Below are 27,389 nucleotides of genomic sequence, written 5' to 3'. Positions count from 1 at the left end.
CTCCATTGAGTGTAACAGTAGGGAAAGTGTTGGAAAGCGGAAGGGTAGAAATTACTATTTAAAATTAATATTCCCATTACAGTTTGTGCAACAGTAGGGGAAGTTTTGGATAGCAGAGGGGAAAAAATTGACTATTCCCACTCCGATGAGTGTAACAGTAGGGAAAGTGTTGGATAGCGGAGGGGTAAAAATTACTATTTCAACTCCAGTGAGTGCAACAGTAGTTAAAGTGTTGAATAACAGAGGGGTAAAAACGTACTATTCTCACTCCAGTAAGTGCACCATTAGGGAAAGTGTTGGATAGGGGAGGGGTAAAAAAGACTGTTCCCACTCCAGTGAGTGCAACAGTAGAGAAAGTGTTGGATAGGGGAGGGGCACAAATTACTATTCCCACTCCAGTGACTGTAACAAATTACTATTCCTACTCTAAAGAGTGCAACAGTAGGGAAAGTGTTGGACAGCGGAAGCGTAATATTTATAATTCCCACTCCAGTGAATGCAACAGTAGGGGAAGTGTTGGACAGCGGAAGGGTAAAAATTACTATTCACACTCCAGTGAGTGCAACAGTAGGGTAAGTGTTGGACAGCGGACGGTAAAAGTTACTGTTCCCACTCCAGTGAGTGCAACAGTAGAGAAAGTGTTGGACAGCGGAAGCGTAAAATTTACTATTCCAACTCCAGTGAGTGCAATATTAGGGAAAGTGTTGGACAGCGAGGGGTAAAAATTATTATTCCCTCTCCAGTGAGAAAACAAGTAGGGAAAGTGTTGGATAGCAGAGGGGTAAAAATTACTATTCCAACTCCAGTGAGTGTAACAGTAGGGAACTTGTTGGATAGCAGAGTGGTAAAATTACTATTCTCACTCTAGTGAGTGTAACAGTAGGGAAAGTGTTGGACAGCGAGGGGTAAAAGTTACTATTCCCACTCCAGTTAGTGCAACAGTAGGGTAAGTGTTGGACAGCGGACGGTAAAAGTTACTGTTCCTACTCCAGTGAGTGCAACAGTAGAGAAAGTGTTGGACAGCGGAAGCGTAAAATTAATATTCCAACTCCAGTGAGTGCAATATTAGGGAAAGTGTTGGACAGCGAGGGGTAAAAATTATTATTCCCACTCCAGTGAGAGAACAAGTAGAGAAAGTGTTGGATAGCAGAGGGGTAAAAATTACTATTCCAACTCCAGTGAGTGTAACAGTAGGGAACTTGTTGGATAGCAGAGTGGTACAAATTACTATTCTCACTCCAGTGAGTGTAACAGTAGGGAAAGTGTTGGACAGCGAGGGGTAAAAGTTACTATTCCCACTCCAGTTAGTGCAACAGTAGGGAAAGTGTTGGATAGCGGAGGGGTAAAAATTACTATTCCCACTCCAGTGGGTGCAACAGTAGGGAAAGTGTTGAATAGCGGAGGGGTAAATATTATTACTCCCACTCCAGTGAGAGCAACAGTAGGGAAAGTGTAGGATAGCCGAGGGGTACACATTACTATTCCCACTCCATTGAGTGTAACAGTAGGGAAAGTGTTGGAAAGCGGAAGGGTAGAAATTACCATTACAAATAATAATCCCACTCCAGTGATTGTAACAGTAGGGAAAGTGTTGGACCGTGCAGGGGTAAAAATTACTATTCCCACTTCAGTGAGTGCAACAGTAGGGAAAGTGTTGGAAAGCGGAAGGGTAGAAATTACTATTCCCACTCCAGTGAGTGCAATAGTAGTGAAAGTGTTGGACAGTGGAGGGGTAAAAATTACTATTCCCACTCCAGTGAGTGTAACAGTAGGGAAAGTGTTGGATAGGTGAAGGGTAATAATTACTATTCCCATTCCAGTGAGTGCAACAATAGAAAATGTTTTGGATAGTGGAGGGGTACAAATTACTATTCCTACTCCAGTTAGAGTAGGGAACGTGTTGGATAGTGGAGGGGTACAAATTACTACTCCCACTCCAGTGAGTGCAACAGTAGGGAAAGTGTTGGACAGTGGAGGGGTAAGAATTACTATTCCCACTCCAGTGAGTTTAACAGTAGGGAAAGTGTTGGACAGCGGATGTGAAAAATTTACTATTCCCACTCCAGTGAGTGCAACAGTATGGAAAGTGTTGAACATCGGAAGGGTAGAAATTACTATTCAAATTACTATTCTGACTCCAGTGATTGTCACAGTAGGGAAAGTGTTGGACAGCAGAGGGGTACAAATTACTATTCCGACTCCCGTGAGTGCAACAGTAGGGAAAGTGTTGGATAGCTGAAGGGTAACAATTACTATTCCAATTCCAGTGAGTGCAACGGTGGGGAAAGTGTTGGATAGCGGAGGAATAAATATTATTATTCCCACTCCAGTGAGTGCAACAGTAGGGAAAGTGTTGGATAGCTGAAGAGTAACAATTACTATTCCAATTCCAGTGAGTGCATCAGTAGGGAAGGTTATGGATAGCAGAGGGGTAAAAATTACTATTCTCACTACAGTCAGTGCACCGGTAGGGAAAGTGTTAGTTTGCGGACGGGTAAAAGTTACTATTCGCACTCGAATGAGTGCAACAGTAGGGAAAGTGTGGATAGTCGAGGGATTCAAATTACTATTCCCACTCCATTGAGTGGTACAGTAGGGAAAGTGTTGGAAAGCGGAAGGGTAGAAATTACTATTTTTCTCTTCAGTGAGTGCAACAGTGGGGAAAGTGTTGGAAAGCGGAAGGGTAGAAATTACCATTTCCACTCCAATGAGTGCAATAGTAGGGAAAGTGTTGGACAGTGGAGGGGTAAACATTATTATTCCCACTCCAGTGAGTGCAACAGTAGGGAAAGTGTTGGAAAGTGGAAGGGTAGAAATTACTATTCCCACTTCAGTGAGTGCAACAGTAGGGAAAGTGTTGGACAGCAGAGGGGTCAAAATTACTATTCCGACTCCAGTGAGTGCAACAGTAGGGAAAGTGTTGGATAGCTGAAGAGTAACAATTACTATTCCAATTCCAGTGAGTGCAACAGTAGGGAAAGTGTTGGAAAGCGGAAGGGTAGAAATTACTATTCTCACTTCAGTGAGTGCAACAGTAGGCTAAGTGTTAGACAGCAGAGGGGTAAAAATTACTATTCCAACTCCAGTGAGTGCAACAGTAGGGAAAGTGTTGGATAGCTGAAGGGTAACAATTACTATTCCAATTCCAGTGAGTGCATCAGTAGGGAAGAGTTTGGATAGCAGAGGGGTAAAAATTACTATTCTCACTCCAGTCAGTGCACTGGTAGGGAAAGTGTTAGATTGCGGACGGGTAAAAACTACTATTCCCACTCTAGTGAGTGCAACAGTAGGGAAAGTGCGGATAGTCGAGGGGTACAAATTACTATTCCCACTCCATTGAGTGTAACAGTAGGGAAAGTGTTGGAAAGCGGAAGGTTAGAAATTACTATTCCCACTCCAGTGAGTGCAACAGTAGGGAAAGTGTTGGGTAGCAGAGGGGTAAAAATTGCTATTCTCACTCCAGTGAGTGCACCTGTAGGGAAAGTGTTGGATAGCGGACGTGTAAAAATTGCTATTCCCACTCCATTGAGTGTAACAGTAGGGAAGGCGTTGGATAGGGGAGGGGTAAAAAATACTATTCCCACTCCAGTGAGTGCAACAGTAGAGAAAGTGTTGGACAACGGAAGGGTAAAAATTACTATTCACACTCCAGTGAGTGTAACAGTATGGAAAGTATTGGACAGCGGAAGCGTAACAATTACTATTCCCACTCCAGTGAGTGCAACAGTAGGGAAAGTGATGGACAGCGAGGGGAAAAACTATTATTCCCACTCCAGTGAGAAAACCAGCAGGGAAAGTGTTGGATAGCAGAGGGGTAAAAATTACTATTCCAACTCAGGTGAGTGTAACAGCAGGAAACGTGTTGGCAGAATAGTACAACTTACTATTCCCACTCCAGTGAGTGTAATAGTAGGGAAAGTGTTGGACAGCGGAGGGGCAAAAATTACTATTCCCACTCCAGTGAGTGAAACAGTAGGGAAAGGGTTGGAAAGCAGAAGGGTAGACACTATTATTAAAATTACTATTTCCACTGCAGTGATTGTAACAGTAGGGAAAGTGTTGGACAGTGGAAGGGTAGAAATTACTATTCCCACTCCAGTGAGTGCAACAGTAGGGAAAGTGTAGGGCAGCGGAGGGGTAAAAACTACTATTCCCACTCCAGTGAGTGCAACAGTAGAGAAAGTGTTGGACAGAGGAAGCGTAAAAATTACTATTCCCACTCCAATGAGTGCAACAGTAGGGAAAGTGATGGACAGCGAGGGGAAAAAACTATTATTCCCACTCCAGTGAAAGACCCAACAGGGAAAGTGTTGGATAGCGGAGGGGTAAAAATTACTATTCCAACTCCAGTGAGTGTAACAGTAGGAAACTTGTTGGATAGCAGAATAGTACAAATTACTATTCCCACTCCAGTGAGTGTAATAGTAGGGAAAGTGTTGGACAGCGGAGGGGTAAAAATTACTATTCCCATGCCAGTGAGTGAAAAAGTAGGGAAAGTGATGGAAAGCAGAAGGGTAGACATTATTAATAAAATTACTATTTCCACTCCAGTGATTTTAACAGTAGGGAAAGTGTTGGACAGTGGAAGGGTAGAAATTACTATTCCCACTCCAGTGAGTGCAATAGTAGGGAAAGTGTTGGACAGCGGAGGGGTAAAAATTACTATTCCCACTCCAGTGAGTGACACAGTAGGGAAAGTGTTGGAAAGCAGAAGGGTGAACATTATTATTAAAATTTGTATTTCCACTCCAGTGATTGTAACAGCAGGGAAATATTGGACAGTGGAAGGGTAGAAATTACTATTCCCACTCCAGTGAGTGCAACAGTAGAGAAAGTGTTGGACAGCGGAGGGGTAAAAATTGCTATTCCCAATCCAGTGAGTGCAACAGTAGGGAAAGTGTTGGGCAGCTGAAGGGTAACCATTACTATTCCCACTCCAGTGAGTGCAACAGTAGGGAAAGTGTTGGATAGCGGAGGGGTAAATATTATTATTCCCACGCCAGTGAGTGCAACAGAAGGGAAAGTGTTTGATAGCAGAGTGAGAAAAATTACTATTCTCACTCCAGTGAGTGCACCAGTAGGGAAAGTGTTGGAGAGCGGACGGGTAAAAATTACTATTCCCACTCCAGTGAGTGCAACAGTAGGGTAAGTGTTGGATAGCCGAGGGGCACACATTACTATTCCCGCTCCATTGAGTGTAACAGTAGGGAAAGTGTTGGAAAGCGGAAGGGTAGAAATTACTATTTAAAATTAATATTCCCACTACAGTTTGTGCAACAGTAGGGGAAGTTTTGGATAGCAGAGGGGAAAAAATTGACTATTCCCACTCCGATGAGTGTAACAGTAGGGAAAGTGTTGGATAGCGGAGGGGTAAAAATTACTATTTCAACTCCAGTGAGTGCAACAGTAGTTAAAGTGTTGAATAACAGATGGGTAAAAACGTACTATTCTCACTCCAGTAAGTGCACCATTAGGGAAAGTGTTGGATAGGGGAGGGGTAAAAAAGACTGTTCCCACTCCAGTGAGTGCAACAGTAGAGAAAGTGTTGGATAGGGGAGGGGCACAAATTACTATTCCCACTCCAGTGACTGTAACAAATTACTATTCCTACTCTAAAGAGTGCAACAGTAGGGAAAGTGTAGGACAGCGGAAGCGTAATATTTATAATTCCCACTCCAGTGAATGCAACAGTAGGGGAAGTGTTGGACAGCGGAAGGGTAAAAATTACTATTCACACTCCAGTGAGTGCAACAGTAGGGTAAGTGTTGGACAGCGGACGGTAAAAGTTACTGTTCCCACTCCAGTGAGTGCAACAGTAGAGAAAGTGTTGGACAGAGGAAGCGTAAAAATTACTATTCCCACTCCAATGAGTGCAACAGTAGGGAAAGTGATGGACAGCGAGGGGAAAAAACTATTATTCCCACTCCAGTGAAAGAACCAACAGGGAAAGTGTTGGATAGCGGAGGGGTAAAAATTACTATTCCAACTCCAGTGAGTGTAACAGTAGGAAACTTGTTGGATAGCAGAATAGTACAAATTACTATTCCCAATCCAGTGAGTGTAATAGTAGGGAAAGTGTTGGACAGCGGAGGGGTAAAAATTACTATTCCCACGCCAGTGAGTGAAAAAGTAGGGAAAGTGTTGGAAAGCAGAAGGGTAGACATTATTAATAAAATTACTATTTCCACTCCAGTGATTGTAACAGTAGGGAAAGTGTTGGACAGTGGAAGGGTAGAAATTACTATTCCCACTCCAGTGAGTGCAATAGTAGGGAAAGTGTTGGACAGCGGAGGGGTAAAAATTACTATTCCCACTCCAGTGAGTGACACAGTAGGGAAAGTGTTGGAAAGCAGAAGGGTGAACATTATTATTAAAATTTGTATTTCCACTCCAGTGATTGTAACAGCAGGGAAATATTGGACAGTGGAAGGGTAGAAATTACTATTCCCACTCCAGTGAGTGCAACAGTAGAGAAAGTGTTGGACAGCGGAGGGGTAAAAATTGCTATTCCCACTCCAGTGAGTGCAACAGTAGGGAAAGTGTTGGGCAGCTGAAGGGTATCCATTACTATTCCCACTCCAGTGAGTGCAACAGTAGGGAAAGTGTTGGATAGCGGAGGGGTAAATATTATTATACCCACGCCAGTGAGTGCAACAGAAGGGAAAGTGTTTGATAGCAGAGTGAGAAAAATTACTATTCTCACTCCAGTGAGTGCACCAGTAGGGAAAGTGTTGAATAACAGATGGGTAAAAACGTACTATTCTCACTCCAGTAAGTGCACCATTAGGGAAAGTGTTGGATAGGGGAGGGGTAAAAAAGACTGTTCCCACTCCAGTGAGTGCAACAGTAGAGAAAGTGTTGGATACGGGAGGGGCACAAATTACTATTCCCACTCCAGTGACTGTAACAAATTACTATTCCTACTCTAAAGAGTGCAACAGTAGGGAAAGTGTTGGACAGCGGAAGCGTAATATTTATAATTCCCACTCCAGTGAATGCAACAGTAGGGGAAGTGTTGGACAGCGGAAGGGTAAAAATTACTATTCACACTCCAGTGAGTGCAACAGTAGGGTAAGTGTTGGACAGCGGACGGTAAAAGTTACTGTTCCCACTCCAGTGAGTGCAACAGTAGAGAAAGTGTTGGACAGCGGAAGCGTAAAATTTACTATTCCAACTCCAGTGAGTGCAATATTAGGGAAAATGTTGGACAGCGAGGGGTAAAAATTATTATTCCCACTCCAGTGAGAGAACAAGTAGGGAAAGTGTTAGATAGCAGAGGGGTAAAAAGTACTATTCCAACTCCAGTGAGTGTAACAGTAGGGAACTTGTTGGATAGCAGAGTGGTACAAATTACTATTCTCACTCCAGTGAGTGTAACAGTAGGGAAAGTGTTGGACAGCGAGGGGTAAAAATTACTATTCCCACTCCAGTTAGTGCAACAGTAGGGAAAGTGTTGGACAGCGGAGGGGTAAAAATTACTATTCCAACTCCAGTGAGTGCAACAGTAGGGAAAGTGTTGGATAGCTGAAGGGTAACAATTACTATTCCCACGCCAGTGAGTGCAACAGTAGGGACAGTTTTGGATAGCGGAGGGGTAAAAATGACTATTCCCACTCCAGTGGGTGCAACAGTAGGGAAAGTGTTGAATAGCGGAGGGGGAAATATTATTACTCCCACTCCAGTGAGAGCAACAGTAGGGAAAGTGTAGGATAGCCGAGGGGTACACATTACTATTCCCACTCCATTGAGTGTAACAGTAGGGAAAGTGTTGGAAAGCAGAAGGGTAGAAATTACCATTACAAATAATAATCCCACTCCAGTGATTGTAACAGTAGGGAAAGTGTTGGACCGTGAAGGGGTAAAAATTACTATTCCCACTTCAGTGAGTGCAACAAGAGGGAAAGTGTTGGAAACCGGAAGGGTAGAAATTACTATTCCCACGCCAGTGAGTGCAATAGTAGTGAAAGTGTTGGACAGTGGAGGGGTAAAAATTACTATTCCCACTCCAGTGAGTGTAACAGTAGGGAAAGTGTTGGATAGGTGAAGGGTAATAATTACTATTCCCATTCCAGTGAGTGCAACAATAGAAAAAGGTTTGGATAGTGGAGGGGTACAAATTACTATTCCTACTCCAGTTAGAGTACGGAACTCGTTGGATAGTGGAGGGGTACAAATTACTACTCCCACTCCAGGGAGTGTAACAGTAGGGAAAATGTTGGATAGCAGAGGGGTCAAAATTACTATTCCCACTCCAGTGAGTGCAACAGTAGGGAAAGTGTTGGACAGTGGAGGGGTAAGAATTACTATTCCCACTCCAGTGAGTTTAACAGTAGGGAAAGTGTTGGACAGCGGATGTGAAAAATTTACTATTCCCACTCCAGTGAGTGCAACAGTATGGAAAGTGTTGAACATCGGAAGGGTAGAAATTACTATTCAAATTACTATTCTGACTCCAGTGATTGTCACAGTAGGGAAAGTGTTGGACAGCAGAGGGGTACAAATTACTATTCCGACTCCCGTGAGTGCAACAGTAGGGAAAGTGTTGGATAGCTGAAGGGTAACAATTACTATTCCAATTCCAGTGAGTGCAACGGTGGGGAAAGTGTTGGATAGCGGAGGAATAAATATTATTATTCCCACTCCAGTGAGTGCAACAGTAGGGAAAGTGTTGGATAGCTGAAGAGTAACAATTACTATTCCAGTGAGTGCATCAGTAGGGAAGGTTATGGATAGCAGAGGGGTAAAAATTACTATTCTCACTACAGTCAGTGCACCGGTAGGGAAAGTGTTAGTTTGCGGACGGGTAAAAGTTACTATTCGCACTCGAATGAGTGCAACAGTAGGGAAAGTGTGGATAGTCGAGGGATTCAAATTACTATTCCCACTCCATTGAGTGTAACAGTAGGGAAAGTGTTGGAAAGCGGAAGGGTAGAAATTACTATTCCCACTTCAGTGAGTGCAACAGTGGGGAAAGTGTTGGAAAGCGGAAGGGTAGAAATTACCATTTCCACTCCAATGAGTGCAATAGTAGGGAAAGTTTTGGACAGTGGAGGGGTAAACATTATTATTCCCACTCCAGTGAGTGCAACAGTAGGGAAAGTGTTGGAAAGTGGAAGGGTAGAAATTACTATTCCCACTTCAGTGAGTGCAACAGTAGGGAAAGTGTTGGACAGCAGAGGGGTCAAAATTACTATTCCGACTCCAGTGACTGCAACAGTAGGGAAAGTGTTGGATAGCTGAAGAGTAACAATTACTATTCCAATTCCAGTGAGTGCAACAGTAGGGAAAGTGTTGGAAAGCGGAAGGGTAGAAATTACTCTTCTCACTTCAGTGAGTGCAACAGTAGGCTAAGTGTTAGACAGCAGAGGGGTAAAAATTACTATTCCGACTCCAGTGAGTGCAACAGTAGGGAAAGTGTTGGATAGCTGAAGGGTAACAATTACTATTCCAATTCCAGTGAGTGCATCAGTAGGGAAGGGTATGGATAGCAGAGGGGTAAAAATTACTATTCTCACTCCAGTCAGTGCACTGGTAGGGAAAGTGTTAGATTGCGGACGGGTAAAAACTACTATTCCCACTCTAGTGAGTGCAACAGTAGGGAAAGTGCGGATAGTCGAGGGGTACAAATTACTATTCCCACTCCATTGAGTGTAACAGTAGGGAAAGTGTTGGAAAGCGGAAGGTTAGAAATTACTATTCCCACTCCAGTGAGTGCAACAGTAGGGAAAGTGTTGGGTAGCAGATGGGTAAAAATTGCTATTCTCACTCCAGTGAGTGCACCTGTAGGGAAAGTGTTGGATAGCGGACGTGTAAAAATTGCTATTCCCACTCCATTGAGTGTAACAGTAGGGAAGGCGTTGGATAGGGGAGGGGTAAAAAATACTATTCCCACTCCAGTGAGTGCAACAGTAGAGAAAGTGTTGGACAACGGAAGGGTAAAAATTACTATTCACACTCCAGTGAGTGTAACAGTATGGAAAGTGTTGGACAGCGGAAGCGTAACAATTACTATTCCCACTCCAGTGAGTGCAACAGTAGGGAAAGTGATGGACAGCGAGGGGAAAAACTATTATTCCCAATCCAGTGAGAAAACCAGCAGGGAAAGTGTTGGATAGCAGAGGGGTAAAAATTACTATTCCAACTCCAGTGAGTGTAACAGTAGGAAACGTGTTGGCAGAGTAGTACAAATTACTATTCCCACTCCACTGAGTGTAATAGTAGGGAAAGTGTTGGACAGCAGAGGGGTAAAAATTACTATTCCCACTCCAGTGAGTGAAACAGTAGGGAAAGGGTTGGAAAGCAGAGGGGTAGACACTATTATTAAAATTACTATTTCCACTGCAGTGATTGTAACAGTAGGGAAAGTGTTGGACAGTGGAAGGGTAGAAATTACTATTCCCACTCCAGTGAGTGCAACAGTAGGGAAAGTGTTGGGCAGCGGAGGGGTAAAAACTACTATTCCCACTCCAGTGAGTGCAAAAGTAGGGAAAGTGATGGGTAGCTGAAGGGTAACAAATACTATTCCCACTAAAAGGGAGTGCAACAGTATGGAATGTTTTGGATAGCGGAGGGGTAAAAAATACTATTCCCACTTCAGTGAGTACAACAGTAGGGAAAGTGTTGGATAGTGGAGGGGTAAATATTATTATTCCCACGCCAGTGAGTGCAACAGAAGGGAAAGTGTTTGATAGCAGAGGGGGGAAAAATTACTATTCTCGCTCCAGTGAGTGCACCAGTATGGAAAGTGTTGGATAGCGGACGGGTAAAAATGACTATTCCCACTCCAGTGAGTGCAACAGTACGGTAAGTGTTGGATCGCTGAGGGGCACACATTACTATTCCCACTCCATTGATTGTAACAGCAGGGAAAGTGTTGGAAAGCGGAAGGGTAGAAATTACTATTTAAAATTAATATTCCCACTACAGTTTGTGCAACAGTAGGGAAAGTTGTGGATAGCAGAGGGGGAAAAATTACTATTCCCACTCCGGTGAGTGTAACAGTAGGGAAAGTGTTGGATAGCGGAGGGGTAAAAATTACTATTTCAACTCCAGTGAGTGCAACAGTAGGTAAAGTGTTGAATAATGGAGGGGTGAGAATTACTCTTCTCACTCCAGTAAGTGCAACAGTAGGGTAAGTGTTGGACAGCGGACGGTAAAAGTTACTGTTCCCACTCCAGTGAGTGCAACAGTAGAGAAAGTGTTGGACAGCGGAAGCGTAAAATTTACTATTCCAACTCCAGTGAGTGCAATATTAGGGAAAATGTTGGACAGCGAGGGGTAAAAATTATTATTCCCACTCCAGTGAGAGAACAAGTAGGGAAAGTGTTGGATAGCAGAGGGGTAAAAAGTACTATTCCAACTCCAGTGAGTGTAACAGTAGGGAACTTGTTGGATAGCAGAGTGGTACAAATTACTATTCTCACTCCAGTGAGTGTAACAGTAGGGAAAGTGTTGGACAGCGAGGGGTAAAAATTACTATTCCCACTCCAGTTAGTGCAACAGTAGGGAAAGTGTTGGACAGCGGAGGGGTAAAAATTACTATTCCAACTCCAGTGAGTGCAACAGTAGGGAAAGTGTTGGATAGCTGAAGGGTAACAATTACTATTCCCACGCCAGTGAGTGCAACAGTAGGGACAGTTTTGGATAGCGGAGGGGTAAAAATGACTATTCCCACTCCAGTGGGTGCAACAGTAGGGAAAGTGTTGAATAGCGGAGGGGGAAATATTATTACTCCCACTCCAGTGAGAGCAACAGTAGGGAAAGTGTAGGATAGCCGAGGGGTACACATTACTATTCCCACTCCATTGAGTGTAACAGTAGGGAAAGTGTTGGAAAGCAGAAGGGTAGAAATTACCATTACAAATAATAATCCCACTCCAGTGATTGTAACAGTAGGGAAAGTGTTGGACCGTGAAGGGGTAAAAATTACTATTCCCACTTCAGTGAGTGCAACAAGAGGGAAAGTGTTGGAAACCGGAAGGGTAGAAATTACTATTCCCACTCCAGTGAGTGCAATAGTAGTGAAAGTGTTGGACAGTGGAGGGGTAAAAATTACTATTCCCACTCCAGTGAGTGTAACAGTAGGGAAAGTGTTGGATAGGTGAAGGGTAATAATTACTATTCCCATTCCAGTGAGTGCAACAATAGAAAAAGTTTTGGATAGTGGAGGGGTACAAATTACTATTCCTACTCCAGTTAGAGTACGGAACTCGTTGGATAGTGGAGGGGTACAAATTACTACTCCCACTCCAGGGAGTGTAACAGTAGGGAAAATGTTGGATAGCAGAGGGGTCAAAATTACTATTCCCACTCCAGTGAGTGCAACAGTAGGGAAAGTGTTGGACAGTGGAGGGGTAAGAATTACTATTCCCACTCCAGTGAGTTTAACAGTAGGGAAAGTGTTGGACAGCGGATGTGAAAAATTTACTATTCCCACTCCAGTGAGTGCAACAGTATGGAAAGTGTTGAACATCGGAAGGGTAGAAATTACTATTCAAATTACTATTCTGACTCCAGTGATTGTCACAGTAGGGAAAGTGTTGGACAGCAGAGGGGTACAAATTACTATTCCGACTCCCGTGAGTGCAACAGTAGGGAAAGTGTTGGATAGCTGAAGGGTAACAATTACTATTCCAATTCCAGTGAGTGCAACGGTGGGGAAAGTGTTGGATAGCGGAGGAATAAATATTATTATTCCCACTCCAGTGAGTGCAACAGTAGGGAAAGTGTTGGATAGCTGAAGAGTAACAATTACTATTCCAGTGAGTGCATCAGTAGGGAAAGTTATGGATAGCAGAGGGGTAAAAATTACTATTCTCACTACAGTCAGTGCACCGGTAGGGAAAGTGTTAGTTTGCGGACGGGTAAAAGTTACTATTCGCACTCGAATGAGTGCAACAGTAGGGAAAGTGTGGATAGTCGAGGGATTCAAATTACTATTCCCACTCCATTGAGTGTAACAGTAGGGAAAGTGTTGGAAAGCGGAAGGGTAGAAATTACTATTCCCACTTCAGTGAGTGCAACAGTGGGGAAAGTGTTGGAAAGCGGAAGGGTAGAAATTACCATTTCCACTCCAATGAGTGCAATAGTAGGGAAAGTTTTGGACAGTGGAGGGGTAAACATTATTATTCCCACTCCAGTGAGTGCAACAGTAGGGAAAGTGTTGGAAAGTGGAAGGGTAGAAATTACTATTCCCACTTCAGTGAGTGCAACAGTAGGGAAAGTGTTGGACAGCAGAGGGGTCAAAATTACTATTCCGACTCCAGTGACTGCAACAGTAGGGAAAGTGTTGGATAGCTGAAGAGTAACAATTACTATTCCAATTCCAGTGAGTGCAACAGTAGGGAAAGTGTTGGAAAGCGGAAGGGTAGAAATTACTATTCTCACTTCAGTGAGTGCAACAGTAGGCTAAGTGTTAGACAGCAGAGGGGTAAAAATTACTATTCCGACTCCAGTGAGTGCAACAGTAGGGAAAGTGTTGGATAGCTGAAGGGTAACAATTACTATTCCAATTCCAGTGAGTGCATCAGTAGGGAAGGGTATGGATAGCAGAGGGGTAAAAATTACTATTCTCACTCCAGTCAGTGCACTGGTAGGGAAAGTGTTAGATTGCGGACGGGTAAAAACTACTATTCCCACTCTAGTGAGTGCAACAGTAGGGAAAGTGCGGATAGTCGAGGGGTACAAATTACTATTCCCACTCCATTGAGTGTAACAGTAGGGAAAGTGTTGGAAAGCGGAAGGTTAGAAATTACTATTCCCACTCCAGTGAGTGCAACAGTAGGGAAAGTGTTGGGTAGCAGATGGGTAAAAATTGCTATTCTCACTCCAGTGAGTGCACCTGTAGGGAAAGTGTTGGATAGCGGACGTGTAAAAATTGCTATTCCCACTCCATTGAGTGTAACAGTAGGGAAGGCGTTGGATAGGGGAGGGGTAAAAAATACTATTCCCACTCCAGTGAGTGCAACAGTAGAGAAAGTGTTGGACAACGGAAGGGTAAAAATTACTATTCACACTCCAGTGAGTGTAACAGTATGGAAAGTGTTGGACAGCGGAAGCGTAACAATTACTATTCCCACTCCAGTGAGTGCAACAGTAGGGAAAGTGATGGACAGCGAGGGGAAAAACTATTATTCCCACTCCAGTGAGAAAACCAGCAGGGAAAGTGTTGGATAGCAGAGGGGTAAAAATTACTATTCCAACTCCAGTGAGTGTAACAGTAGGAAACGTGTTGGCAGAGTAGTACAAATTACTATTCCCACTCCACTGAGTGTAATAGTAGGGAAAGTGTTGGACAGCAGAGGGGTAAAAATTACTATTCCCACTCCAGTGAGTGAAACAGTAGGGAAAGGGTTGGAAAGCAGAGGGGTAGACACTATTATTAAAATTACTATTTCCACTGCAGTGATTGTAACAGTAGGGAAAGTGTTGGACAGTGGAAGGGTAGAAATTACTATTCCCACTCCAGTGAGTGCAACAGTAGGGAAAGTGTTGGGCAGCGGAGGGGTAAAAACTACTATTCCCACTCCAGTGAGTGCAAAAGTAGGGAAAGTGATGGGTAGCTGAAGGGTAACAAATACTATTCCCACTAAAAGGGAGTGCAACAGTATGGAATGTTTTGGATAGCGGAGGGGTAAAAAATACTATTCCCACTTCAGTGAGTACAACAGTAGGGAAAGTGTTGGATAGTGGAGGGGTAAATATTATTATTCCCACGCCAGTGAGTGCAACAGAAGGGAAAGTGTTTGATAGCAGAGGGGGGGAAAATTACTATTCTCGCTCCAGTGAGTGCACCAGTATGGAAAGTGTTGGATAGCGGACGGGTAAAAATGACTATTCCCACTCCAGTGAGTGCAACAGTACGGTAAGTGTTGGATCGCTGAGGGGCACACATTACTATTCCCACTCCATTGATTGTAACAGCAGGGAAAGTGTTGGAAAGCGGAAGGGTAGAAATTACTATTTAAAATTAATATTCCCACTACAGTTTGTGCAACAGTAGGGAAAGTTGTGGATAGCAGAGGGGGAAAAATTACTATTCCCACTCCGGTGAGTGTAACAGTAGGGAAAGTGTTGGATAGCGGAGGGGTAAAAATTACTATTTCAACTCCAGTGAGTGCAACAGTAGGTAAAGTGTTGAATAATGGAGGGGTGAGAATTACTCTTCTCACTCCAGTAAGTGCATCAGTAGGGAAAGTGTTGGATAGGGGAGGGGTAAAAAAGACTGTTCCCACTTCAGTGAGTGCAACAGTAGAGAAAGTGTTGGACAGCGGAAGCGTAAAAATTACAATTCCCACTCCAGTGAATGCAACAGTAGGGGAAGTGTTGGACAGTGGAAGGGTAAAAATTACTATTCACACTCCAGTGAGTGCAACAGTAGAGTAAGTGTTGGACAGCGGAGGGTAAAAGTTCCTATTCCCACTCCAGTGAGTGCAACAGTAGAGAAAGTGTTGGACAGCGGAAGCGTAAAATTTACGATTCCCACTCCAGTGAGTGCAATATTAGGGAAAGAGTTGGACAGCGAGGGGTAACAATTATTATTCCCACTCCAGTGAGAGAACAAGTAGGGAAAGTGTTGGATAGCGGAGGGGTAAAACTTACTATTCCAACTCCAGTGAGTGTAACATTAGTGAACTTGTTGGATAGCAGAGTGGTACAAATTACGATTCTCACTCCAGTGAGTGTAACAGTAGGCAAAGTGTTGGACAGCAGAGGGGGAAAAATTACTATTCCCACTCCAGTGAGTGCAACATTAGGGGCAGTTTTGGATAGCGGAGGGCAACAAATTACTATTCCCACTCCAGTGGGTGCAGCAGTAGGGAAAATGTTGGATTGCGGAGGGGTAAATATTATTACTCCCACTCCAGTGAGTGCAACAGTAGGGAAGGTTTTGGATAGCAAAGGGGAAATATTACTATTCTTACACCAGTGAGTGCACCTGTAGGGAAAGTGTTGGATGGCGGACGGGTAAAAATGACAATTCCCACTCCAGTGAGAGCAACAGTAGGGAAAGTGTTGGATAACCGAGGGGTAAAAATTGCTATTCTCACTCCAGTGAGTGCACCTGTAGAGAAAGTTTTGGATAGCGGACGTGTAAAAATTGCTATTCCGACTCCAATTAGTGCACCAGTAGGGAAAGTGTTGGATAGCCGAGGGGTAAAAATTACTATTCCCACTCCATTGAGTGTAACAGTAGGGAAGATGTTGGATAGGGGAGGGGTAAAAAATACTATTCCCACTCCAGTGAGTGCAACAGTAGAGAAAGTGTTGGACAGCGGAAGGGTTAAAATTACTATTCACACTCCAGTGAGTGTAACAGTAGGGAAAGTATTGGACAGCGGAAGCGTAACAATTACTATTCCCACTCCAGTGAGTGCAACAGTAGGGAAAGTGATGGACAGCGAGGAGAAAAACTATTAGTCCCACTCCAGTGATAAAACCAGCAGGGAAAGTGTTGGATAGCAGAGGGGTAAAAATTACTATTACATCTCCAGTGATTGTAACAGTAGGAAACTTGTTGGATAGCAGAATAGTAAAAATTACTATTCCCACTCCAGTGAGGGTAATAGTAGGGAAAGTGTTGGACAGCGGAGGGGTAAAAATTACAATTCCAACTCCAGTGAGTGAAACAGTAGGGAAAGTGTTGGAAAGCAGAAGGGTAGACACTATTATCAAAATTACTATGTCCACTCCAGTGATTGTAACAGTAGGAAAAATGTTGGACAGTGGAAGGGTAGAAATTACTATTCCCACTCCAGTGAGTGCAACAGTAGGGAAAGTGTTGGGCAGCGGAGGGGTAAAAATTACTATTCCCACTCCAGTGAGTGCAACAGTAGGGAAAGTGATGGGTAGCTGAAGGGTAACAATTACTATTCCCACTACAGGGAGTGCAACAGTAAGGAAAGTTTTGGATAGTGGAGGGTTAAAAATTACTATTCCCACTCCAGTGAGTTCAACAGTAGGGAAAGTGTTGGATAGTGGAGGGGTAAATATTATTATTCCCACGCCAGTGAGTGCAACAGAAGGGAAAGTGTTTGATAGCAGAGGGGAAAAAATGACTATTCTCACTCCAGTGAGTGCACCAGTAGGGAAAGTGTTGGATAGCGGACGGGTAAAAATGACTATTCCCACTCCAGTGAGTGCAACAGTAGGATAAGTGTTGGATCGCCGAGGGGCACACATTACTATTCCCACTCCATTGAGTGAAACAGTAGGGAAAGTGTTGGACAGCGGAAGCGTAAAAATTACAATTCCCACTCCAGTGAGTGCAACAGTTGGGTAAGTGTTGGACAGCGGAGGGTAAAAGTTACTATTCCCACTCCAGTGAGTGCAACAGTAGAGAAAGTGTTGGACAGCGGAAGCGTAAAATTTAATATTCCCACTCCAGTGAGTGCAATATTAGGGAAAAGTGTTGGACAGCGAGGGGTAAAAATTATTATTCCCACTCCAGTGAGAGAACAAGTAGGGAAAGTGTTGGATAGTGGAGGGGTAAAAATTACTATTCCAACTCCAGTGAGTTTAACAGTAGGGAACTTGTTGGATAGCAGAGTGGTACAAATTACGATTCTCACTCCAGTGAGTGTAACAGTAGGCAAAGTGTTGGACAGCAGAGGGGTAAAAATTACTATTCCAACTGCATTGAGTGCTACAGTAGGGAAAGTGTTGGATAGCTGAAGGATAACAATTACTATTCCCACTCCAGTGAGTGCAACATTAGGGGCAGCTTTGGATAGCGGAGGGCAAAAAATTACTATTCCCACTCCAGTGGGTGCAACACTAGGTAAAGTGTTGGATAGCGGAGCGGTAAATATTATTACTCCCACTCCAGTGAGTGCAACAGTAGGGAAGGTTTTGGATAGCAAAGGGGAAATATTACTATTCTTACTCCAGTGAGTGCACCTGTAGGGAAAGTGTTGGATGGCGGACGGGTAAAAATGACTATTCCCACTCCAGTGAGAGCAACAGTAGGGAAAGTGTTGGATAGCCGAGGGGTACACATTAGAATTCCCACTCCATTGAGTGTAACAGAAGGGAAAGTGTTGGAAAGCGGAAGGGTAGAAATTACCATTACAAATAATATTGCCACTCCAGTGATTGTAACAGTAGGGAAAGTGTTGGACAGTGGAGGGGTAAAAATGACTATTCCCACTTCAATGAGTGCAACAGTAGGGAAAGTGTTGTAAAGCGGAAGGGTAGAAATTACTATTCCCACTCCAGTGAGTGCAATAGTAGGGAAAGTGTTGGACAGTGGAGGGGTAAAAATTACTATTCCCACTCCAGTGAGTGCAACAGTAGGGAAAGTGTTAGATAGGTGAAGGGTAACAATTACTATTTCCATTCCAGTGAGTGCAACAATAGAAAAGGTTTTGGATAGTGGAGGGGTAAAAATTACTATTCCTACTCCAGTTAGAGTAGGGAATTTGTTGGATAGTGGAGGGGTACAAATTACTACTCCCACTCCAGGAAGTGTAACAGTAGGGAAAGTGTTGGACAGCAGAGGGGTCAAAATTACTATTCCCACATCATTGAGTGCAACAGTAGGGAAAGTGCTGAAAAGCGGAAGGGTAAAAATTACTATTCCCACTCCAGTGAGTGTAATAGTAGGGAAAGTGTTGGACAGTGGAGGGGTAAAAATTACTATTCCCACTCCAGTGAGTTTAACAGTAGGAAAAGTGTTGGACAGCGGATGTGTAAAAATTACTATTCCCACTCCAGTGAGTGCAACAGTATGGAAAGTGTTGAAAAGTGGAAGGGTAGAAATCACTATAAAAATTACTATTCTGACTCCAGTGATTGTAACAGTAGAGAAAGTGTTGGACAGCAGAGGGGTAGAAATTACTATTCCGACTCCAGTGAGTGCAACAGTAGGGAAAGTGTGGGATAGCTGAAGGGTAACAATTACTATTCCAATTCCAGTGAGTGCATCAGTAGGGAAGGTTATGATTAGCGGAGGGGAAAAAATTAGAATACCCTCTCCAGTGAGAGCAAAAGTGGGGAAAGTGTTGGATAGCGGAGGAAGAAATATTATTATTCCCACTCCAGTGAGTGCAACAGTAGGGAAAGTGTTGGATAGCTGAAGGGTAACAATTACTATTCTAATTCCAGTGAGTGCATTAGTAGGGAAGGTTATGTATAGCAGAGGGGTAAAAATTACTATTCTCACTCCAATCAGTGCACCGGTAGGGAAAGTGTTAGATTGCAGACGGGTAAAAATTACAATTCCCACTCTAGTGAGTGCAAAAGTAGGGAAAGTGCAGATAGTCGAGGGGTACAAATTACTATTCCCACTCCATTGAGTGTAACAGTAGGGAAAGTGTTGGAAAGCGGAAGGGTAGAAATTACTATTAAAATTACTATTCCCATTCCAGTAATTCTAACAGTAGGAAAAGAGTTGGACAGTGGAGGGGTAAACATTACTATTCCCACTTCAGTGAGTGCAACAGTGGGGAAAGTGTTGGAATGCAGAAGGGTAGAAATTACTATTCTCACTCCAGTGAGTGCAATAGTAGGGAAAGTGTTGGACAGTGGAAGGGTAGAAATTACTATTGCCACTTCAGTGAGTGCAACAGTAGGGAAAGTGTTGGACAGCACAGGTGTAATAATTACTATTCCGACTCCAGTGAGTGCAACAGATGGGAAAGTGTTGGATAGCTGAAGGGTAACAATTACTATTCCAATTCCAGTGAGTGCATCCGTACGGAAGGTTATGGATAGCAAAGTGGTAAAAATTACTATTCTCACTCCAGTCAGTACACCGGTAGGGAAAGTGTTAGATTGCGGACGGGTAAAAATTACTATTCCCACTCCAGTGAGTGCAACAGTAGGGAAAATGTTGGATAGGGGAGGAGTAAAAATTACTCTTCCCACTGCAGTGAGTGTAATAGTAGGGAAAGTGTTGGACAGCGGAGGGGTAAAAATTACTATTCCGACTCCAGTCAGTGCAACAGTAGAGAAGGTGTTGGACAGCGGAGGGATCAAAATTACTATTTCCACTCCTGTGAGTGCAACAGTAAGGAAAGTGTTGGACAGTGGAAGGGGGAAAATTACTATTCCGTTTCCAGTGAGTGCAAGAGTATGGAAAGTGTTGGATAGCGGAGGGCTACAAATTACTATTCCGACTCCAGTGAGTGCAACATTAGGGAAAGTGCTGGATAGAGGGAGGTATAAAAATTACTATTCCCACTTCAGTGAGTGCAGCAGTAGGGGAAGTGTTGGATAATGGAGGGGTTGAAATTACTATTCCCACTCCAGTGAGTGCAACAGTAGGGAAAGATTTCAATAGCGGAGGGGTAAAAATTACTATTCCCACTCCAGTGAGTGCAACAGTAGGGAAAGTGTTTGATAGCGGAGGGGTAAAAATTACTATTCCCACTTCAGTGAGTGCAACAGTAAAGAAAGTGTTCGATAGAGGAGAGATAATAATAAATATTCCCACTCCCGTGAGTGCAATAGTAGGGAAAGTGTTGGATTGCAGAGGAGTAACAATTAATATTCTCACTCCAGTCGCTTCAAAATTAAAAACAAACAAAATTTTAGCAACACAAATATTTAAAAAATGGAAAATAATTAAAAAATATATAAATATGTTAAAAATTCTAATACAAAAATATTTAATATTAAACAACATTAAAAAACATATTATAATGTTAAATACATATTACAAATACCTACAGATATTATATTAAATTTAAAAAAAAATCCAAACAAATAAATATTTTTCATTAAAAATTATTTAGAAACAAAAACATTAATTATTACATAAATGTAGTTTTTTTTATTTCCGACCCTATAACACCACACAATTCACAACCTACATCTGAATTTAAAAAAAAGTAATTCCTCACCTAACATAATTAATTACCAATTAAAGACATATTATTACTTAAAAAACAAATCAAAATTCATAAAAATGTTTTAACTTCCTACACTTTACCCCTATCATCCCCACAACCCACAACTAAAATTAAACTGTAAAAATATTAATCACACTATTAAAACTTATTTTCAATTAAAAAACTAACAGTTTTTAACAACTAATTATAAAGGAAGGAAAATTAATGTACTCCCTACACTGTACCCCTATAACAATAAAACCCACACACAAAAAATATTAACAAATACCCTACTGAAATATACATTAATTAATTCACATTAATGATCAACTAATTTTAAATTAATGAAACAATAATTACTTCCCACCCTTTACCTCTATAAACCCCGCAACCCACATCTAAAATTAATTACACAATTTCCGTAATTAATTTTCCTTCAATTAATTAACATGAATCAAGAACTAATTAATAATTAACTAAAAGTAAATTGCTTTCCACCCTTTACTCCATAAGCCCCCCAACCCACATCTATGAAAAATCTCATAATTACCATAATTAATTATCAATATATTAGTTAATATAAATGAACTAATTATTAATTAATTAAACATAAATTAATTTCCACCCGTTACCCCTATCAACCCCACAACCCGCACCTATAATTAATAACACCATTTCCATAATACATTTTCAATCAATTAATTAATATAAATTAACAAATAATTATTAATTAATCAAAAATAAATTACTTCCCACCCTTTAACCCTATAAACCCTACAACCCATGCCTTAAAAAAATTACATAATTACCATAATTAGTGATCAATTAATTAATAATATTTAACAACCAATTAATAATTAATTACAAATAAATTACTTCCCACAGTTAACACTATAAAATTTAAATTAACTAAACAAGAAATAATCATTAATTTATTTCAATTAAATTACTTCCCACCCTATTCCACTTTTAACCCACAACACACTACGGGACTATAAAATGCAAAATTTAATTAAAATAAAATTCATAACTACTAAAAATGTAACCCCTATATTAGAAAACATAAACAATATGTATACAAAAAAACATACATCACATACATTTAAAATATATACTAAAATACATCAAACTAATAAAAAATCGCTATTTTAAACATCTATATTTTTGTAAACAATATTCTTAAACTAAATTCGATATTCTTGACCACGATATTCTTGCTGTCGATATTTCTGAATCACATTTCCAACTCGATATTTGTGTGTCGACATTTCCAACTCGATATTCTGTCTCAGCACCATTCCAAAGTAAACTCTTATCATTCTTCAAATGTTGACCTATGATCTTCAAACATACATACAAATTAGATTTAGGAACATACAGCACACTATGGATCAGCATCAACAGCGACAGAGCTAGCCAATTCCTCCATGTCTATGAATAGCAATTATGTATACACGTTGGGTACACCATCTAAAAGAGTGATTCGATGATAGGAAGGTAACAACGATTGATCCCCTATTATAGACTGTCGATGTAAAATGGATCCTTGCCATGAATCTTGACTATTACACATCTCATGACTTGATTTAAATAAGTGTATTAAATAGGAAACTGACCCTAATATTAATGATTTTTATATTGTACCCATCCTTACTGGGAAGTGGGATTACTGCTCATCTCTCCCCTCGCAGCAAATTTGTATGTGGTCAACATTGCATTACTTTACCAAATCGACAGCACTCATCTGTATTTATCCACTTTTACTCTACACAGATATATTCCTGCTCCTAAGTTATTTTTTATGCATGTTCTTTTTAATGAAATAGTTGCCCATTTTGTGTCTTTATATAGTAGGGTTTTGATAAGCATGCTTGTTTTCTTACTGTCTCCTTTTCTTTTTTATTAACTTAACTGTGCGCCATGGGTTAATTGCAGAATACTTCCCTTAGTTTATGTGATATTTGGGTTTGAAGCTTAAAGATACCTGGTGGGAATCTATGCTATTTCAGTAACTATCCACAGTGTCCCTGCATTCATCTTCTGAAAGATCGCAAACCAGATTCAGGTTAAAATCCTGGTTCACAACGAAATATGTATTGTGAGCATGTTGATATATGTGAGAAAGAAGTTTCTTAATTTTCTTGCAAAACAGGTTTTTGGCATTCAGAGTTTGTTGGACGTAACTATTCAAAATACCAAATGAGATGATAGTACCTGATTAGCAGGTGTGAGTTATCCCACCAACTGAATGTCATAAATTCCATGACCTAAATCCAATATTTGGCAATCCAGTGGTGCATCAATCTTTTCAACCCTCCTGCGGGCCGTCTTTTACCAAATGAGAACCTGGAATCATCAGACAATTATTGATAATTCATATGTGGGACACTCGTATTTGACCATGTTTCTTGTAGACATACTATTTCATAGTTGTGTGCAGAGACTGTTATATATGGATCTTTTAGATGTCGCTCTGTGTCCTAGAATCCCCGCCTAAGACTCTTAGATTTGCTCTACCACCACCCATCTGTTATTTCAATCTAGTCCTAAGGAACTTTGGGGCATATGTACAAGCCTCTATCGCCACGGGAACGTCACTTTTTATGACGTTCATGTGGCATTAGGGGCCTTGCCTTATGTACAAGGCAGCGTTAAGCCACTTAACGTGGCTTAACGCTACCTTGTACATAAGGCACCCTTTCACGCTATGTTTAGCGGGAAAGGGGTCTGAAGTGGGTGTTGCGGTGGGCGTTTCACCGCAACACCCATTGTATTTGACGCTACCCCTATATACATAGGAGGCAGCACCAAAATTAAGACCAGGAAAATCCTGGCCTCAAGTTGGTGAAACGAGGAGAAATACATTATTTCTCCTCGTTTTTGTCGTTTTTGCTTTTTCCATGTGTGCTGCCTTGTGAAGCACACATGGAAAAAGCAAAATAGCATTGTTTCTTTATGTACAGGAAGGCGTGCCTTCCTGTACATAAACAAGCCTTTTTTTCTAAATGCCATTTTGTAACTTTCATGTGTGCTGCATGAAGCAGCACACATGAAATTACAAAATGGCATTTTAGGATTGTGTATGTGCAGGAAGGGACACCTTCCTACACATAACCAATCCTCCCCTGCACGCAGACACCCTTGCACTCTGGTGCAAGGGTGCCTGCGTTGGCGCTAAGTGCCATCGCAGGGGGAAATGCAAGGCTGCACCACATTCTTGTAAATATGGTGCAGTCTTGCGTTTCCGAAGTGCCGGAACGTGTTGTTAAGCCCAGGAGGCCAACCACACGCTCTGCCACTTCATTGTAGATAATATCCCCCTTTGTCTCACCCTTGACAAATAACTTGAAAGGGTATCAGCCAAGCAACTCCACTCTGCAGCATGTTCATGTATTAATCTGTTTGGGGCCCACCCTCGAGAACACACCTTCCTCTCCTTATCCCTAGCACAGAAAACAAGAGTCTTAACTGATCTAGACACCACAGAAGCTGTAGAGTCTTGAGCATTTTTCAACAGGACATAAAATACTTTTTCTGTTCTCTGATTAGAAAATGAGGCAAGTATACTTGGCTTTTTATCATTTTGCCGCCTGCCTGTCTTTGTTCCTTAGTTAGAAAAGATATCATTCTGGTCACAACCCCTATGAGAAAATGGAATGTCTAACCTTACTACTTCGGTCAGCACAGTCTCACTAAGCAGTATATTGGCTTGATCGGCAGAGCTAGGGCCGTACCTCTCGAATAAAAGAGATCGGATTGATGCAGGTGAGCTAAGAACAATTACTGCGGTTTGGCTGCCCCAGCCGGTCCGCCATTGACGTTAGATAAGGGGGTAATAAACAGTCTGGAGATGGCGGGTCTCACACAAGTAGGCCAGCTGTTTGCGGGGTGCACGTTTTTGTCGCTAACACAAATCCAAGAAAAAGAGATATAACTTCTTCGGGCAAATTTGCATCCTTTATAGTATGACATGCAGTATGGATGAAGTGACCCTTGTTTCCGGATGAGCTTGACGCGTTCCTCCAGCTTACTTATATGAAATGCCCCTGAGCTAAGCGGGTGGATATCTTCACTATAGGTTTTGTATACCGACTGCTCCACTCTAGTTGATCATAATGCTCTAAAGAAAGGGGAGATGGACTTGGGAGAGATGACAGAGGCCGGGATTTGGAAGCCCTGCCTTACTCAATTCAATCTGTATCTGTAAATTATAGCCATAAATAGCTCCGCTTTAAAATCTTGGACAGACTCTACCGCTGTCCTAGGTTTCTGCCTAGAGTTGACCTCCTGGGCCCTTCGCTCTGTGAAATACGCATACCCTTCCACTTAGCACGTGACTGCCCACCGGTAAGGGCTGATGGGAAGGAAATGTCTCAGACCGTAGGGAAGATAATGGTAGCATATTTAGAATTCAGCCCTCTGACATTAATCTCGAGATATGTCAAACTCTTTCCCAGAGCCGTGCAGCAGCTAGTGGCGGCGTTGATACCATTGCTGAAGGCAGAGTGGGCGCACATGGATGAAAGTTCCCACTTCAAGAGCGAAAGACTGGCTAAACGATGCCGCATAAAGCAGCAAAACAGCTGAGATGTAAGCAGGACTGCAGGCGTGGCCAAAGGGCATCCAGGGGTCACTCAGACGGCATCTCACTTGTCGGGCTGATGCTGATGGCAGCGCGTAGGGGGCAAAAGGGTGAATATAAAACATGTGGCAGGATGTGTTTGAGATGGAATACCTCGACTGTCGACACTTTTTTTTATAAAGAGGCAGAGTTTGGTGTGCCTCATGCTGTTGATTGGACAGTTATACATAAGATGCACAGCGTACACCTTCAATTCGCAATTTTATGCATAATACTGGAAAAAAAGCAACTATAATCTCCTGGCAATAGACATCTTCTGTGCCCACAGCATTTGCTTGATTCATGGCTATACCTATTTATTTATTTTTTGTTAAAACCGACAAATAGAAATTAATTTAAAAAAACTTTACTTCAGTAACTTTTTTATAAGGTGATCAGGTCTAGTGGACAGAACTTAATATGATACATCGTTTTGGATGACACTGGACCGAAAGTTGGTACAGCTTGTAGCAGGTGACTAATGCTGCCTCTAGTTAATAAGTCATACGGCCCTTGTGGATTGAATTCCTAAAAGAAAAATAGTTCGGGAGGCTTATAAGCACCCAAGTCATCAATACTTTGCTTCTCCTTATTTGTGTTCAATTTTACAGTTGGAGAACCTTTCACAACCTTAGAGCGAACCAGAGCCTCAAGATAGGGATGTCAAGCTGGGCCCAAACGTTGCAGCCCAGCATTAATTGGGTCCTGGCTCAGTTCCGTAACTTATTATGTGGGTTTTCGTGTGAACTTGATTTGGGATTCAGAGCAGGCCTTCATTGAGCCTGCACTACTCTCATCAATGATTGCAGGGGAAGAGAGACCCATCGTACTTCCCTTCGAAAAATGCTGAATTTAAAGCAAGTTGTCGGTCTTACTCAGCCTAAAAAACACTTCTATGAGTGTCAGAGTGCACCATCTGAGCAACGTCTTTAGATGATCAGAATTACCTGGGCCTCTCCTGACTTTCATATGCTTTTGGTCACAGAAGATAGGTACTTTTATGAAAAAGAACGATTTGTCTCACTCTGCTCAGCTCAATTTGGGAATAATATTGGACTGTTACTTAGATTCCCTCTTATTTCCACCAAGAGCTTCCACCCTTTATGCCTTGTTTAGTTTTGTTTTTGCTGTATTCCTAGTTTGATGCTCTACTTTATTCCCCCCACTAACAGAAGTCTGGGGTTGAATTACCAAAACCAAAATTACTTGTCCTGTTGACTACATGCTGCATGACTTCTTCTTTTGGTGCTCCCTCCTTCTCCCCCCAAATTATCCCACCTTTTGAAGGTAAGTAGTTCTCCCAGGAGCCTCTCTGCGATTATTTTTTAACGATGTAGGTGCCATTTTCCAGGGGCGGCTCCTCCATAAGGGCAGAGGAGCGTCACCCCACTGCTTTCTCGCAGTGCGAGAAGCAGAACCATAAAATGGTAAAACTACCATTTTACGCTTCTGCTTTTCGCACTGCGAGAAACCATAAGGGTTTGGTTGGCGGTGGGCGGGTGCCAGTCTGTTGGAGGGCAGGGGAGGAGTGGCTAGCCCACTGCTGCGGGCCTTGACTGTTTGGTCAGCCCAACCAGTCATGCACACTCTCCCTTTTCTCCATGTAGGCTGCATTCAGACTACATGGAGAAAATGACCTTCCCACCAATGGCCTCCCCACCAATCACAACGCTGCCATTGCAGCGTTGTGATTGGTTTAGGGAAGGGGAGGGAGGCTGCCTGCTTCCTGTTACACGTGACCCGGGCTGAGACGGCGCGGGACCTGAGAAGGTAAGTTTATTGTTTTTTTTTTTATTAATTCCCCCGCTACACGAACCCCCGTACGATCGAGTTACTTCAGAGGGCATGCCGGTGTGGAAATGGCCAAAGGTTTAATGAGAATAGATTATATCCCTCAATATGAGATCATCACATATAGTTTTAATCAGTCTGGGGGG

The 27,389-nt window shown here is 42.3% G+C and overlaps 1 protein-coding gene across 1 annotated transcript in view; it reads left to right on the top strand.

The window, feature by feature from the left end:
- The window catches only part of LOC146862604 (uncharacterized), a 145,278-nt gene extending 119,860 nt beyond the window's left edge, over positions 1-25,418 (top strand). The window contains exon 3 of the mRNA XM_085643097.1: positions 25,289-25,418. Within this exon, the coding sequence (XP_085499223.1) occupies positions 25,289-25,418 (130 nt within the window). The remainder of the gene's footprint in view (positions 1-25,288) is intronic.
- The last annotated feature ends 1,971 nt before the right edge of the window (positions 25,419-27,389 follow it).

Source organism: Triturus cristatus, chromosome 2_2 (assembly GCF_964204655.1).
Source record: "Triturus cristatus chromosome 2_2, aTriCri1.1, whole genome shotgun sequence".
In the NCBI taxonomy this organism is placed as follows: Eukaryota; Metazoa; Chordata; class Amphibia; order Caudata; family Salamandridae; genus Triturus; species Triturus cristatus.
This window is presented reverse-complemented; position numbering and strand designations above follow the sequence as displayed.